The sequence below is a fragment of the Acytostelium subglobosum genome (assembly GCF_000787575.1).
Source record: "Acytostelium subglobosum LB1 DNA, scaffold: scaffold2, whole genome shotgun sequence".
Lineage (NCBI taxonomy): Eukaryota > Evosea > Eumycetozoa > Acytosteliales > Acytosteliaceae > Acytostelium > Acytostelium subglobosum.
The window spans coordinates 1155755-1169413 of NW_012236530.1; the positions used below are offsets into that span (position 1 = coordinate 1155755).

General features: G+C 45.1%; 8 protein-coding genes across 8 annotated transcripts; 3 read left to right on the top strand and 5 right to left on the bottom strand.

The window, feature by feature from the left end:
* Positions 1–40: 40 nt before the first annotated feature.
* On the bottom strand, positions 41–367 carry SAMD00019534_012270 (hypothetical protein; the record flags this gene model as incomplete). The annotated part of the gene is made up of 2 exons (XM_012903194.1): positions 41–177; positions 253–367. The coding sequence occupies 2 exons, from the start codon at positions 365–367 to the stop codon at positions 41–43; spliced, it is 252 nt and encodes an 83-aa protein (XP_012758648.1).
* A 230-nt stretch (positions 368–597) lies between these two features.
* Positions 598–2681, bottom strand: SAMD00019534_012280 (hypothetical protein; the record flags this gene model as incomplete). Its single annotated transcript, XM_012903195.1, has 5 exons — positions 598–635; positions 712–1546; positions 1652–2378; positions 2449–2510; positions 2586–2681. The coding sequence occupies 5 exons, from the start codon at positions 2679–2681 to the stop codon at positions 598–600; spliced, it is 1758 nt and encodes a 585-aa protein (XP_012758649.1).
* An 888-nt stretch (positions 2682–3569) lies between these two features.
* Positions 3570–7518, bottom strand: SAMD00019534_012290 (hypothetical protein; the record flags this gene model as incomplete). Its single annotated transcript, XM_012903196.1, has 4 exons — positions 3570–4728; positions 4800–5794; positions 5866–7356; positions 7450–7518. 4 exons carry the CDS (start codon positions 7516–7518, stop codon positions 3570–3572), a joined length of 3714 nt encoding a protein of 1237 aa, XP_012758650.1.
* A 447-nt stretch (positions 7519–7965) lies between these two features.
* SAMD00019534_012300 (hypothetical protein) lies at positions 7966–8616 on the top strand (the record flags this gene model as incomplete). Its single annotated transcript, XM_012903197.1, has 2 exons — positions 7966–8346; positions 8431–8616. 2 exons carry the CDS (start codon positions 7966–7968, stop codon positions 8614–8616), a joined length of 567 nt encoding a protein of 188 aa, XP_012758651.1.
* A 56-nt stretch (positions 8617–8672) lies between these two features.
* SAMD00019534_012310 (hypothetical protein) lies at positions 8673–8888 on the top strand (the record flags this gene model as incomplete). The annotated part of the gene is made up of 1 exon (XM_012903198.1): positions 8673–8888. A coding segment is annotated over one exon (216 nt), but the record flags the coding sequence as incomplete, so codon positions are not given.
* A 136-nt stretch (positions 8889–9024) lies between these two features.
* Positions 9025–9642, top strand: SAMD00019534_012320 (hypothetical protein; the record flags this gene model as incomplete). The annotated part of the gene is made up of 2 exons (XM_012903199.1): positions 9025–9302; positions 9360–9642. The coding sequence occupies 2 exons, from the start codon at positions 9025–9027 to the stop codon at positions 9640–9642; spliced, it is 561 nt and encodes a 186-aa protein (XP_012758653.1).
* A 117-nt stretch (positions 9643–9759) lies between these two features.
* On the bottom strand, positions 9760–10920 carry SAMD00019534_012330 (hypothetical protein; the record flags this gene model as incomplete). Its single annotated transcript, XM_012903200.1, has 1 exon — positions 9760–10920. One exon carries the CDS (start codon positions 10918–10920, stop codon positions 9760–9762), a length of 1161 nt encoding a protein of 386 aa, XP_012758654.1.
* Positions 10921–11359: 439 nt separating this feature from the next.
* SAMD00019534_012340 (hypothetical protein) lies at positions 11360–13308 on the bottom strand (the record flags this gene model as incomplete). Its single annotated transcript, XM_012903201.1, has 3 exons — positions 11360–12236; positions 12316–12579; positions 12659–13308. 3 exons carry the CDS (start codon positions 13306–13308, stop codon positions 11360–11362), a joined length of 1791 nt encoding a protein of 596 aa, XP_012758655.1.
* Positions 13309–13659: the final 351 nt, after the last annotated feature.

Genomic DNA, 13659 nt, shown 5'->3' on the forward strand with positions numbered 1-13659 from the left:
TGTTGACAGAGCTGCAAGCTAGTTGGACCGTGATCAATCCTTAAAGAGTCTCTTTCAAGAGGATGACATCGACATTGTCGTGGACACGTTGCAAGAGGATCTCACCATCGTAGTTGATGATCTTTCTCTTCTTGGCAGCCTTCAAGGTTCCAACAAGAGCCTCAAAGATGTTGGCAACTGAAGATATATATTGTATATAGTATGTCAGTACATTTGTAGATCATTTATATCGATCAATCGATCAATCTATACCTTGGTCATCATTGAAGAGGACGCCAAACTTGACGACGGTGGTTCCGTTTGGTTGAGCAGTGCCCAGACGCTTAATCTCTCTAATCAAGAGGGTTACTTCGTGATCAACGTTCATTATTATTATTTATAGATACAGATACAAAGGTGTTGTTTACAATAATGATGGAGAGTGACCCAAAGATTTTTATGATGATGGACTTGGTTTGTTTTCCAAGATGATCACATACCCTTGCCCTAACACAAGCCTCAATCCATCAATGATTATAATGTTGGGATGTTTCCATTTACATAGACACTTTTAATAAATAATTAATTACAATTAATTGTCCATCAAGTAAGATAGGACTATCGGTTATGTACAAGTGAGAGATGGGTTGGCATTTCTATAAATTGATAGATTGATTGATTGTTAGTGATCATATACTTTAAAGGAGCGAGTAGGTTTGATTGATCACATACCTTTTCCTTGGACTTGACGACCACAAACTCCACATGAATAGGTCTTGGCCAGACATAGGTCTCTATGATCATCCATCTGGATGAACTTGATCAATTTGTTGCAGTAGTTACATTTGACTTGGCGGAACAAACACTCGACATTCTTGTGATTGGTCATTTGATGGAAGCCAACTTGGGATCCACATGCATCACACTCTGTCATTGAGTTGCGTGGTAATATACCTCCAGAGTTTGGCTCACGAGTTGGATTATGATGTTGATGATGGTTATGATGAGAGGAACCCTTGTTGTTGCTTCCAGTGCTGGCACTGTTACTCCTCTCCTTGTTCTTGTAATAGTTGTCTACAATGTCATGACCTTTGTAATCAAAATCATCAACCTTGAAGTCATCATTGAGGCAATCACCACCACCAACCAATGATGTTGCTCTATGTCTACCAACATGTCCATGATAGTCATTTCTGTTGCTATAGGCCACAGAAGGGAATTGACGTAAAGGTGTTGGTGGCTCAGTCTTTGATCTCTCCCTTAGTGGTTCTATCGATTTGAGACGTGCCTCTTCCTGTTGTATCTTCATTGCCAATTCGTGATCGTTGAGGAATTGCTTCTTCTTGTCCTCGACCATCCTCCAAGCCTTGTTCTGGTCCTCGTCATAGTCCAATTGATTTCCAGACTCAAAGGCCATTGAACTACCAGGGAACACTGGCTCAGAGTCCTTTGTCAATCGCAGTCCAAACATCTCATCCAAGGGTATCTCTGCCCTGGATGTCATCATCTGATGTTGGTTGGCCGCTAATTGTTGGATACCAGGTTTTTGGACGTTGGCATATGCTTGCTGTTGTTGTTGAAGTTGAAGTTGATACAAGGCAAATGATTGTTGTTGATTGGAGGAGTGAGGAAGATAGAGTAATTGTTGTGTTTGAGCGTGTGGATTATATACAGGTTGCTGATGATGGTTGGCAGCAATATAGTTGGTTGGTAATGAGTTGTTTAGATTGGTAGTTGGGTGTATTATGGGTTGGACTGGTGTTGTTGATCCCAGTGATTTGGTCAACTGTTTGTTGGGTATAGCTGAGGAGGTTGGCGGGGACTTGGCCTTCTCATTCAAGTAGTGATGTTGATCGAATGGTTGAGTGGAGAAGGGTGGGAATGAGTTGTCATGTCTGGATGGATGACTGTGTACCATATAAGTACTTGGCGTTGCCGAAGACAAAGACAACTCTTCAAACTCACTCGCCAACAATGGTGGGTTTCGTGAGCTGTTACTGGACTTGCGATGATTTGGTGATGTAACATCACGTGCTGGCGAAGATGAATGGTATGATGAGGATGAGGCGGAGGCGGGGGAAGAACTGGTAATGTTGATATTGTTGTTGAATGATGTTGGAGAGAGTGCTGATGATGAGGAAGATGGGTGGCCAGAGGTGTAGATGGGAGATGGCACATCCTTGTTTGTTGCGATCCACCTCTTCTCCACATACTTGAGTCTAATGAATTCTCTAACCTTCTTCTCTTCCGATGGTAGTGGTATTGGGAATTCCTTATGACTCCATCTTGCTAACCAAATATCCTTCGCTCTCCTATTTCCAATTGACTTTAACTTGGCCACATCATCATCTGTGAACTTATCAGTCGACAAGCATTTGACTCTATTGCCAAACTCACGACTATATTACATAATATTATACAGTTAGATGATTAATTGTTTGATAGATTAATTGCCGGTTCGATACTTACTGAATAGCTCCACAGACTGAACAAACGAATGTACCAAAGCTGGTATTCATATACCTTGGAAACTACATTATTATTGGTTGTTTTTTAGTATTATGTTTAATTATCGATGATAATAATAATAATCAGTTAATACATACACTATCAGTGCAATCAGCACACTTATTGTTGTCCTCGGCCTCTCTTAATTCCCAAAGGAATGATTCATTCTTTCCAAGCTTCTCTCTTTCAATCATTCTTTAAGTTATGTACAATTAAATATAATAAATAATAAAATAATATTATGATTGGATGGATAGGAATGATTAATTAATTAATTAATGGATTGAGTATGGAATGAATCTTTGATGATCATCAGATTGGATTGATTGATCAACAGATAAATGATTGAGTGATATGGGGTGGTTTATCGTTTATATCTTTGTGGGTGGACGATATTGGGATAGAATAAATGAATGAATGAATGAATGATTTAGTGTGAACAGATATGTCCAAACAGTTAGATATAAGTAATACTGTTGTTGTTGTTGTTGTTGTTATTGTTGTGTTGATTTATTATATTTGTTATATTTCTCAAAGCAATAAAGAGGGAAGTGACAAATAACTACAACGTCTTTGTTGACTTTGTTGAATGTGTTTGGTGTATATGTGTTACCAACTGCCTAAAAGTTGTTGTTGTTGCTGGATGTCATTGATCAATAAATCAATCAATCAATCAATCAATCACTTCTCCACTCTCTTTCTCACAGTTCACAAGTAAGTTAACTTGCCAACATCCAACAACAAGTAATGAAGATTCATATAATCTCTTAACTATTATTTTAATTTATTTACACACACCTAACATGTACTGTATGTGTCAACAAGCACCAGTGCAAAGAAAGGCTGCAATGTTGATCACCCCCTCAACACCCACCAATCACTAAATCATTCACTAACCACCAATCAATTAAATACATTGCCCCCCACCACCACCTATTATTATTACAACGATGTTATGAGTGGGGTTAGCATTCATTCGAAAGGTTGTTGTACTCGATCAATCCGGCAAGGATGCTTCCAAGCCTCTACTTTTATTACATGTTTGAGTGGTGTGAGCTATAACTCACACACGTGTTCCTTACTCAGTGGAGCTTTGCTGATGATGACTGTCGGCTTAAGAATGGGAATGCACTGTGATGATGGTGATGAGACGCGGGTGCCGAAGGACTGGTTGGCGAGGTGGTCGTTGATGATGATGATAGCGCAGTTGGAGGAGGTGATTGTGGCGGCGGCGCCATCAATCCAGACGATGACAATGATGAAGAGCTGCTGATTGGATTGTTTCCACCATTGGACGTCGAAGATGATGACGAGGCCAGATCATCAATCGACCAAATCTTTACAAGTTTGTCCTTGGACGACGTTGCCAACTTGTTGTCCTTAAAGTGCAATGAGAAGATGGTCTCGTGATGTCCACCCATTGTCCTGCAGGTCTGATTGTTGTACGGGTCCCAGATGCGGATCACTCCGCTCTTGCCCGACGAGATGATCTTGTACGGGTCGAACTGGACGCTCCACACCCATTGCTTCTGCTGCGTCTCTTGCGGGATGAACGTGTTGATCGTGCGGCCCGTGCCAATGTCCCACAGCTTGACTGTGCCGTTGCCGCACCCCGTCACCGCCTGGCCACCCACGACGTAGACGCTGGTGACGTCGTCGTCTGCCGAGAACACTCGCACGCATGTCGATGTCCGAGTGTCCCATACGCGCGCCGTGCAGTCGGCCGATGCGCTGACCACCGTGTTGTTGAACAATGTGTTGTTGCCACAGCTGTCGCGGTCGTAGCGCACGCTGTAGATGCCATTGGTGTGGCCCAGCAGTGTGGACAGCGTCGAGCCAGTCTCGGCGTCCCATATATGCAGCGTGTTGTCCAGTGAACTTGTGAGCACCTTGCCCTCGACGTCGCCCAAGAAGTTGATCGATGTCACTGCCTCCTTGTGGCCAGTGTATGTGCGCGTCGCCTTTTTCGTCTTGGTGCTCCACACCTTGGCGCTAAAGTCCGAGGAGGCCGTGAAGAGACGTGACAAGTCGTTACAATTGTCCACGGCTTGCACGATGCCCGTGTGGCCCTTTAGCGAATAGAGATGCTTGGCTTTCTTGATATCCCACATCTTCAACTTCTTGTCCTCGCCGCCACTCATCACGAATGAGTCTCCAACCAGCTTAACACTGTATATACACTTGGAGTGGCCCTTTAGCGTGCTCTGATTGATCTTTGACTCGAACCATGTCCTTTGTTTGCTGTGTTTGATTGATTGATTGAGTGAGTGAGTAAGTGATTGGGGTCGTTCACCAAGCTCCACACGACTTACGCTTTGATGTGAATGTAGGATGCCTTCCACGACTGGTCTTTGGATATCTTGTTCATTCCGCGATGATTGCAGAACCTGCTCCAGAGGTCATCGTCGTCAAAGATATTCTTCCATGCCTTGCAAACGGATGATGCTGCCGCTGTGGATGCTGGCGACAGACAACTGAAGATGAGTATCATTAATGATCGCGGAAGTGAGCTCATTGTCGCTGGTGCTGCAGTCGCCACCACTGTAGTCGGCGTGGTGGACGTAGCGTTTGGTGATTGAAGTGGTGAAGTGGTCAATGAGAAGCGGTACTTGGGCGGTGTGGGCACGGGCACGGGTAGCTCCTGCGCATCGATGATGTTGGACAGGAATGGGTGCTTGAGTAGCGCGCCAGCGTCAGGTCGTTCCTTTGGATCGCGCTTAAAGCACAATGTCAAAAAGTCGATTGCCTCTGGCGACATGGTGTTGGGGAAGTTGGGCATGGCGCTGGTGGACGCGATGTGGTACATGACGGCTGCCATCTCGGTGATGTTGGACCAAGGTGGCGCGGCCGTGGCCATCTCAATGATCACACAGCCCAGACTCCAAATATCGGAGGAGCGGCCGTGTCCGGTCTGCTTGATGACCTCGGGCGCCATCCAGTAGGGCGTGCCATGCATTGATTTGAACTGCGACACGATGCCGCTGAACATCTTTGAGCAGCCAAAGTCGGTGAGCTTGACAGAGCCCTTGGTGTCAATGAGAATGTTCGCGCCCTTGATATCCCTGTGTATGATCTGGTTGCTGTGAAGGTATTGCAGACCTTGCAGTATCTGTTTGGTGTACAGCTTGATGATGCTCTCGGAGAACGGGCCAAACTTGCCCAGCAGCGAACTGATCGATCCGCCCGGTATATACTCCAGGAACACATTCAAATGAGTGCTGTCCAAGCATGTTCCAAGATATCTAACAATGTTATCATGTTTAAGTAGTCGCAGTACCTCAATGTCCTTGCTGAATGATAGCAGCATCTGATTGTTTGAGACTGAGTGTTAGAGTTGCGCACGCGCCTGGTCCGCCTGACTTGTCTCGAGATACATACTGATTTGTACTTGGCATCAATGACGTCGACTAGTTCGAGCTGCTTGACGGCAACAAGCTCGCCAGTGTCGCAGTTTAGACCGAGGTAGACAGCACCGTAGCCACCTCGGCCAAGAAGTTGTCCCTTCTTCCATCGGATGGGCTGTAGATTGACGAGCTCCTCATGCTCATTAATGATCAATGTTGGGAAGTTGTTGAACTTTGTCATGTCGGCACTTCCTCTGTTTGTGTTTGGACTGTTGTTCATGTTGTTGCCGCTGCCGCCACTCGTGTTGCCGCTGCCGCCACCGCTATTGTAATTATTATGATTGTTGTTGTTACTTGTATTATTACTACTGTTGTTGCTATTGTTACTATTGATACTTGTGTTGCCTATGATGCCACCATTCATCATCATCACTTGGGGTGATGATGGTCGAGCCAACACTCGTCCGCCACTCTCGCTGCGTGGACGGAAAGGATTGATGATTCCACCACTCGAGTTGGACATGGCGTGACCGCCTCCATTGTTGTTGTTCTGATTGCTATATATTCCGAAATGCTGCTGTTGCTGCTGATGCTGCTGATGATGCGGCTGCATGGGCAGCGGCTGTGAAAATGTCAACTGGTTGTGGATGGTGCCCAGGTCGAGCGGGTCGTCTGGCTCGTCATCCAAGATGAAGTCATCGTGATTGCCAATGGAGGGACGGTGCACGCGCATGAATGAGCCAGAGTTTGGTGAACCGCCAGGGGGAGGCGAGGGCGGTGGCGTGCGAAGAGGGGGCGGGTACTTTGGCGAGCCAGGCGGAGTGCGCAACGGCGGTGTCAAGTCCTTTGTACTGTTGGTACTGGTGTTGTTGATGTTGTTGCCGCTGCCGCCGCCGCTAAAGCTCGATAGGATGGAGGAGTGTGGGGGCGAGTAGCTGGTGATCGGCGAGCCGTACACAAAGGAGAGCGGCGAACCGGGTGGCGAGGGAGGTGGTGTGCGCAGTGGTGGCGCGTTCGAGCCCTTGCGCGGTTGAATGATCAACGACGATGATGACGAGCTTGGTGTCACATTATTACTGCCATTGCCATGAATGTGTCCTATGCTACTGTTGCTCATGTTGATGCCTGTAGTCATTGGCGACGAAGCTGCCGACGACGCAGCATTCGAATGGAAGCTTGTATTAATCTGTGAGTCGCGATGTTGCTGTTGCTGCTGCTGTTGTTGTAGCTGTTGTGTGTCGCGGAGTGATCCGGCATTCATAGGCTTGAGAAAGAACTTGAACAGCCTCGTTGGCTGGTTGGGGTTATGGTGCAAGCGTAGCTCATTGCACATGTTGAAGGCTTCTAGCAGATCTTCGCGTCCGCGTACACTTATCGTGTCGCCCTCATTGTCTTCATATTGATAAATTACAACTGGTAGGCCAAAGTCATTCTCCAACTGTTCCAACAGTCTCTCATACGCAATACTAGCGTTGACCTTTATAATCCTACATTCGCCTCCTAATATACATTTGATCCTTATACTCTAAAGTTGGTTTGATTGATTGATTGGTTGATTGATTGATTGATTGATTGTTAGTCATGTTCATTGACCATTGACATTGTACATTGTACATACTTGGTCTAATGATGATGATGATGACGATGATGATGATGTTGATGATGTTGAGATGCCTGTCGAAGACATTGTGTTGTCAGTCCGGGTCCGTCTATCGGTCCTTGCTGGGTCCTCGTTGTCTCGACAATGCACCAATCAATGCTGTACAGATTATAACAAAGATTAAGATTTAAAAGGAGATGAATGTGATTGATGTATGAGTGAATGAATGAATGTGTTTGATGAATGAATGAATGTGGAAGTGAGTGTGTGTATGTGTGTGTGTGTGTATGTGTGTGTGTGTGTATGTGTATGATTGATGGGAAACAACAACAAAACACTACTTGTCGCACAAACAATGCAACACCCTGTTTTGATCATGATTTTTTTTTATGAATCTGGTATGTTTTGATCAATCAAATAATGATCAAACTTTCATCAAAAAAGTCATATGTTATGGGACATCTACAAAGTTGTTCATTACTCACACTCAGGAGAATGTCTCATTCATTCAATCATTCAATCAACATCATCAACATGAGTAATACGATCGGTGATGATGATCATCATGGACATGGTCACGGTAATGGACATGGACACGCACATGGACAGGATGGTCAGTGCTCTCATATGGAGTTGAGCAGTACATCACAGTCATTGGATGAGTTGGAGTTTGAACGTGGAGTATGGGGAGCAGTAGTCAATAACAATGTGGACAAGTTACGTTCATTGTTGAATGGCAATGCTGCATTATCAAATGCTGTCGATAGGACTGGTTACTATCCACTACACTATGCTGCAAGACACAATGACACCAAATGTCTTGGTCTCCTACTCGACTCTGGTGCTCGAGTCAATGTGATCACTGATGGTGGCGCCACTCCACTTCATCGTGCAGCATTCTGCGGTGGTATCAATGTATGTATAAATACTTAAACATGTTTGAATGAGTGAGTGAATGATGTTTGTTCAACTTGTTAACCATACCTGTATGTTATATAGAACTGCAAACTATTGCTTGAGCGTGATGGTCGTGTGTTGGATCAACAGGATGCAGATGGAATGACAGCATTACACAAGGCATATTCACAGAACAACTTGGATGTGATTGAATATCTCATTCAGCGAGGCGCTGACACAAACATCAAGGACAGGAGAGGCAAGATACCATCAGAGTACAAACCTTGAACATCTCTGGAACTTGAGTTCAAACATCTTTGGTCTCACATTGTGACCACAAAGTCATGGTCCCCTTCCCTCCTTTTTGGTTCGTCAAGGACCTGGCCTGGTCTTCACCCTCGACCGATATATATTCACTCACCCAAAGGATAGATCAAACTGGTTGTTGGATGGACGCTTTGGACCATGGAGTCCATGATGCCATCCCAAGGCGATGCTTTTGGAATAGTTCCAAAATCAATCCAGTCCATTTTGTCCAGGGAAACAAACACTCGACCAACTGATTGTCAATCTTCGGAATAAATTAAGAATCTGATCACATGATCGTCAATCACATGTAGTGTGTTTGAATGATTGAATCAATGTTGATCATTGTAATTGAATACATGTAATATATATATATATATAGATGAATGAATGGAAGAACAATGTAGAATAGATAATGAAAAGACCTTCCAGAAGGCATTGTCACGTGCTGAACCTATTGGTAAACTGGCAAAGTACTTGTTGGCACATGAACGTCATTTGCTAGACACTGGTGCACTGCTCAATATAACACATAGAGGATCAACATCAATATGGCTAGAGGCACCCAGTACCATACCACCAGTCGACATGACCAATGTATATCGTCCAATGGGTGACATCGAAGTACTCTACCTCGTGACCAACCATCATCTTCCTGACACTCAACCGTATGTACCTCACTCATTGGCCACGATCACTCACTAACTGGAACTATTCCATTATAGATACCAAGCAATCATTGAAGGAGAGATTGGAAGAGCATATGCAAATAAGTACTTGACTGGAAAGAAGTGGACAGATACTAATCCTTCGACTGTTGTGGAGTTCACTTGTCCAAAGAGTTTGGTTGAGAAGCTAAAGACGATACAGATGAAGGTGGAAGATGGTGCACTGTCAATGGGTCTGGGAAACAAAGCAGGTGGTGGCCTCATTCACTTCAACGAGAGTATGATCAATGGACAAACAACCTATCGCATCGTCAAGATTAAGCGTGGACCACCAGAATGATTGGAATGAATGAATGAATGATTGATTGATTGATCAATGTGAACCCGTGTYCCTAACGGGTCCATGCAGTGACCAAACATCATGTTTATGTGATTGAATGATTGATTGATTGATCACTCAGTAGTCGTCATAACGTTTGTAGCGATTCTTCTCACCGCGCTCAGCAATCTCATCCTTGGTGTAGTTCTTGAACTTGCCATAGTTGCGATTGAACTGCTTGAAGATGTGTGAGCAGGTACCTTTGTTGACTACTTTGGTCTTGATGTCGGATGGCGAGATGAACTTCTTGCCAGAGATCTCGGCGTAGACGAATGACAGGATAATGTCCATGGCCAAGGCGATCAGGATGTAGGCATCACGTGTGATGATCACCTCATTCTTCTTGGCATGCTTCTTTATCATTGTTTTGGCCACCTTTACAAGGTAGTCGCGGTCCACACGGCTCGACTGATCCCTTGCTGGTGGCTTCCATCTGTTGGTGATCGTCTTGTCGCCCCACTCCTGGTCCACGTTGGCGGCCAGGTCGCCAAAGAGGTCCTGCGACACCTCGCGCACGGCGGCGGTCGTGATGTAGATTGTCTTCTCGTCGCCAAACTTGGTTAGCGCGAGTTCGAACAATGTGTCGAGTATAAGACCTCGGAGATCTGAGAAGAGATGTGCCATCATCTTCTTGGCGGGCGCCACCAACCATTGACCATGACAACCGATCGTCTCCGATGTGAACCTTTGGACCATCACCGAATCTGTTATTGCCAACTTGTCCACTCCCTCGTCTGCCTTGAGCAACGTCTCTCTACCAATAGCATTGATATACGAGTCATCCTTGCCCTTCTTGCCCTTGGGCTTGGCCACCACCACCTCCTCTTCCTCCTCCTCTTCTTCTTCCTTCTCCATCTCTTTGTCGTCCTCCTGTTCGACCTCAGCTTCCTCTTCTTCTACCTCCATCACTTGCTCTTCCTCTTCCTCTTCCTCTTCCTCTTCCTCTTCCTCTTCCTCCTCTTCCTCGGGCTCCACGACCTTGGTTCGACGAGTTGACATCCTGGTGGTAGTGGTGGACTTGGCAGCCTTTGCCTTGGCGGTGACCTTTGATTTTGAAGCGGTGGCAACCTTCTTTACGGTCTCCTTTGGAGTGGTAGTAGTCTTCTTTACAGTCTTGGTGGTGGTGGTGTTGGCCACCTGTAGACGCTTAACCAACTCGGCTTTCAATCCAGTGGCGGACAAACCCTTGGCGGTCAACTGTTCCCTCAACTCTCTAACTGTGAGCTTGCTCAATTCCATTGTTGCGGAAGGCATTATTAAAAATACAAAATGATTAAAGATAGTTGATATATAATATATAATATAGTATGATTGATTCAAATAAAGTAGTGGATGATTGATTGATGATCACTAACTAGGTTACACTCTTACAAATACACTACCGTTGCCCGCATTGAGGCCCTCAACTTTCAAATGTGGCGCCACAAATTGGACGATGGTTTTGAGATGAGGGAAACACAAATCATCATACCAATGGCGATGATGTTCCAAAAAAGAAACGATATGTATTCCAATTGGTGATGGTGTTGATTGATTGATTGATCTTCATTGTGTATGAGTAGGGAGGGCGCCAAAAAGGTTGCGAGTTGGAGAGATGGGAGAAGTGGATGTTGTCGGATGTCCAACAACTGATGTGAAGAAGGAAGGTAGGTCGCGCGACCAGAGCTTGTTGACTGGTTTAACCAAAAGCATAGTTGTAGGTTTGAGATACATAGTTCTCAGCCAGTCCAGGTACATTGTCGGTCGTTGGCCACATTGTGAGTTTGACAGCATCGGCAACGATCACTTTGCCAGTGGGTACATCCACGGAGGTGACGTGAACAATGGGCGTAGTACCCTCGACAAAGTAGAATGAGTCCAGCAGGATCCACCGCGCGCCATAATGTTGTTGGTCCAACACGAACTGATAGGTGAGGTCGGTCTGGTCGCCGGTGGTCACCGTGTAGACGGCCTTGGCCGTCTGATTGACTGCGGCGGGGAACCACACGCACACTTCGTACAGACCAGTGACATTGATGGGGAAGTTCCACATGACAATGTAGGGCGCGATCTTGCCGCCCTCGATGTAGAGGTACGTCTTGTTGTAAGCTTGGTCTGAGGTGCCATTCAGCCAGGGCGGCGTGACCACAGCCTGTGACGTGTCCATGATCATCTGGATCGGATTGCCCTTGGTCAGGTTCATGCCATTGATCAAGGTCTCGGCAAACATGCCCAGGACAGACGATTGGTATGGGTAGTGGCCGTAGTTCTCGTAGCCATCACTGTACACTGATACGATGAGTTGTCGGCCATTTGGCAGGATGATGTGCGCGATCTCGTTGACATCGGTTGCGCTTGTGCCAAGCACTGAGTGCAACACGGAGCCGGGCGGCAGACCAAAGCCCAACGATGTATACTCTGAGAATGTTTGGACTGAAAGCAAATCAGTCATGTATGCCTGGCCAGGAGGGATCACTCCACCAAACACAGTATACAACATCAACAATGCTGAATGGTATGGTTCCATTAAGTTTGGTCCAACAATGCCCTCAGCCAATGCTTCGGCCCATACTGGTCTAGAGATTGATTGATTGATTGATTGTAAGTGATTGATCGATTGATTGAATGAGTGATGCGATGGAATGAGGCACTTACACTGGTCCTGAATTGGATGGATATATCTTGTTGATGATGGTTTGATTGCCGAGTAGACCATTGGCATTGAGGAAGTTCTCAATGTATTTACGCTTGTTCAACCATTCATCGAATCCAGTATCATTGGACATTTGATAATATGCATTTGGCGCGCCAGATATCCTGTCCACAACGATGCCAGCATGTATCGAACTCAAATCCTTCATCATAGGCTCAGTCACCATCTGCAGACAATGTGGATCTTCATTCTGTGCCACGCACCAACTGATCATTGATTGAATGAATGTTAGTGAATGTACGATTGAGTGATTGAGCGATTGAATGAGCGTTGATGGATACAAACTTGACGGCAGAGACGAGGAATGGAAGGAAGGCACATCGAGAGGCATTGGCAAGTTCGTTTCCATTGTAGGTGGCCAATGACCATGATCCAACTGGATTGAGTACCATGATTGAGAAGTCCAGTTTGGTGAGTGTGGCATGTACCTTGATCAACCATTCTCGAGAGGCCATGCCGACAGCCAACAGTTGGTCATCATCGACAATGACGAATGGTGACGTAGTGAATGGTACATCATTGCCATTGTAGTTCCTAGTGATCACTATCAATGATATAACGATGGATGCCAATGACATCAATGCCACCATTGGCAATATCTGTTGTTTGAGTGATAGTTTCTTCTTTTTCTTTGTTGGCAACAGGAACATTGCACTGCCACTATGTTGTGAACTGAATGAATCATGTGGAGATGATGGAAAGTTGTTATTATTATTCGATAACAATGGAGAGAATGTAAGGAATTGTTCATCTGCATCAACACTTTGATTGAATAATGTAGTTGATGATGTTGATCCACCTCCTCCAGGACTATTCAAATATTCATTATCACTATTAATATCATTATTGTTGTTATTATTATTGTTGTTGTTATTGTTGTTGCTTGAGCTACCAAGTAATGGACTGTTGATACCAATGTTTTGTTGTTTATCCATTGGTATCTCTTTCTTATTACGCATGCTATATTGAGCTTGACTTCGTACGTATATCTTGTCAATCAATCAATGGATTGCTGATGATGATTGAAGTTAACTATAACTACAACTACAACTACAACTACTATTTGTTGAATGTAAGAATGAATGAATGAGACAGCGGAAGATTGGTGGTCGGCTTCATTTATCATGTCTCGCGACCTCAATAGTGTGGCACTCAATCTTTGCAAAAGAATGGTGTTCGCGTCATTCACTTTCAACTCGCAACTCCATTTGACGCTCAGTGATCCCTTGAAGATCATTCATTTGACTTGCACGTGCATTGCACTATCATACACATACATACACATA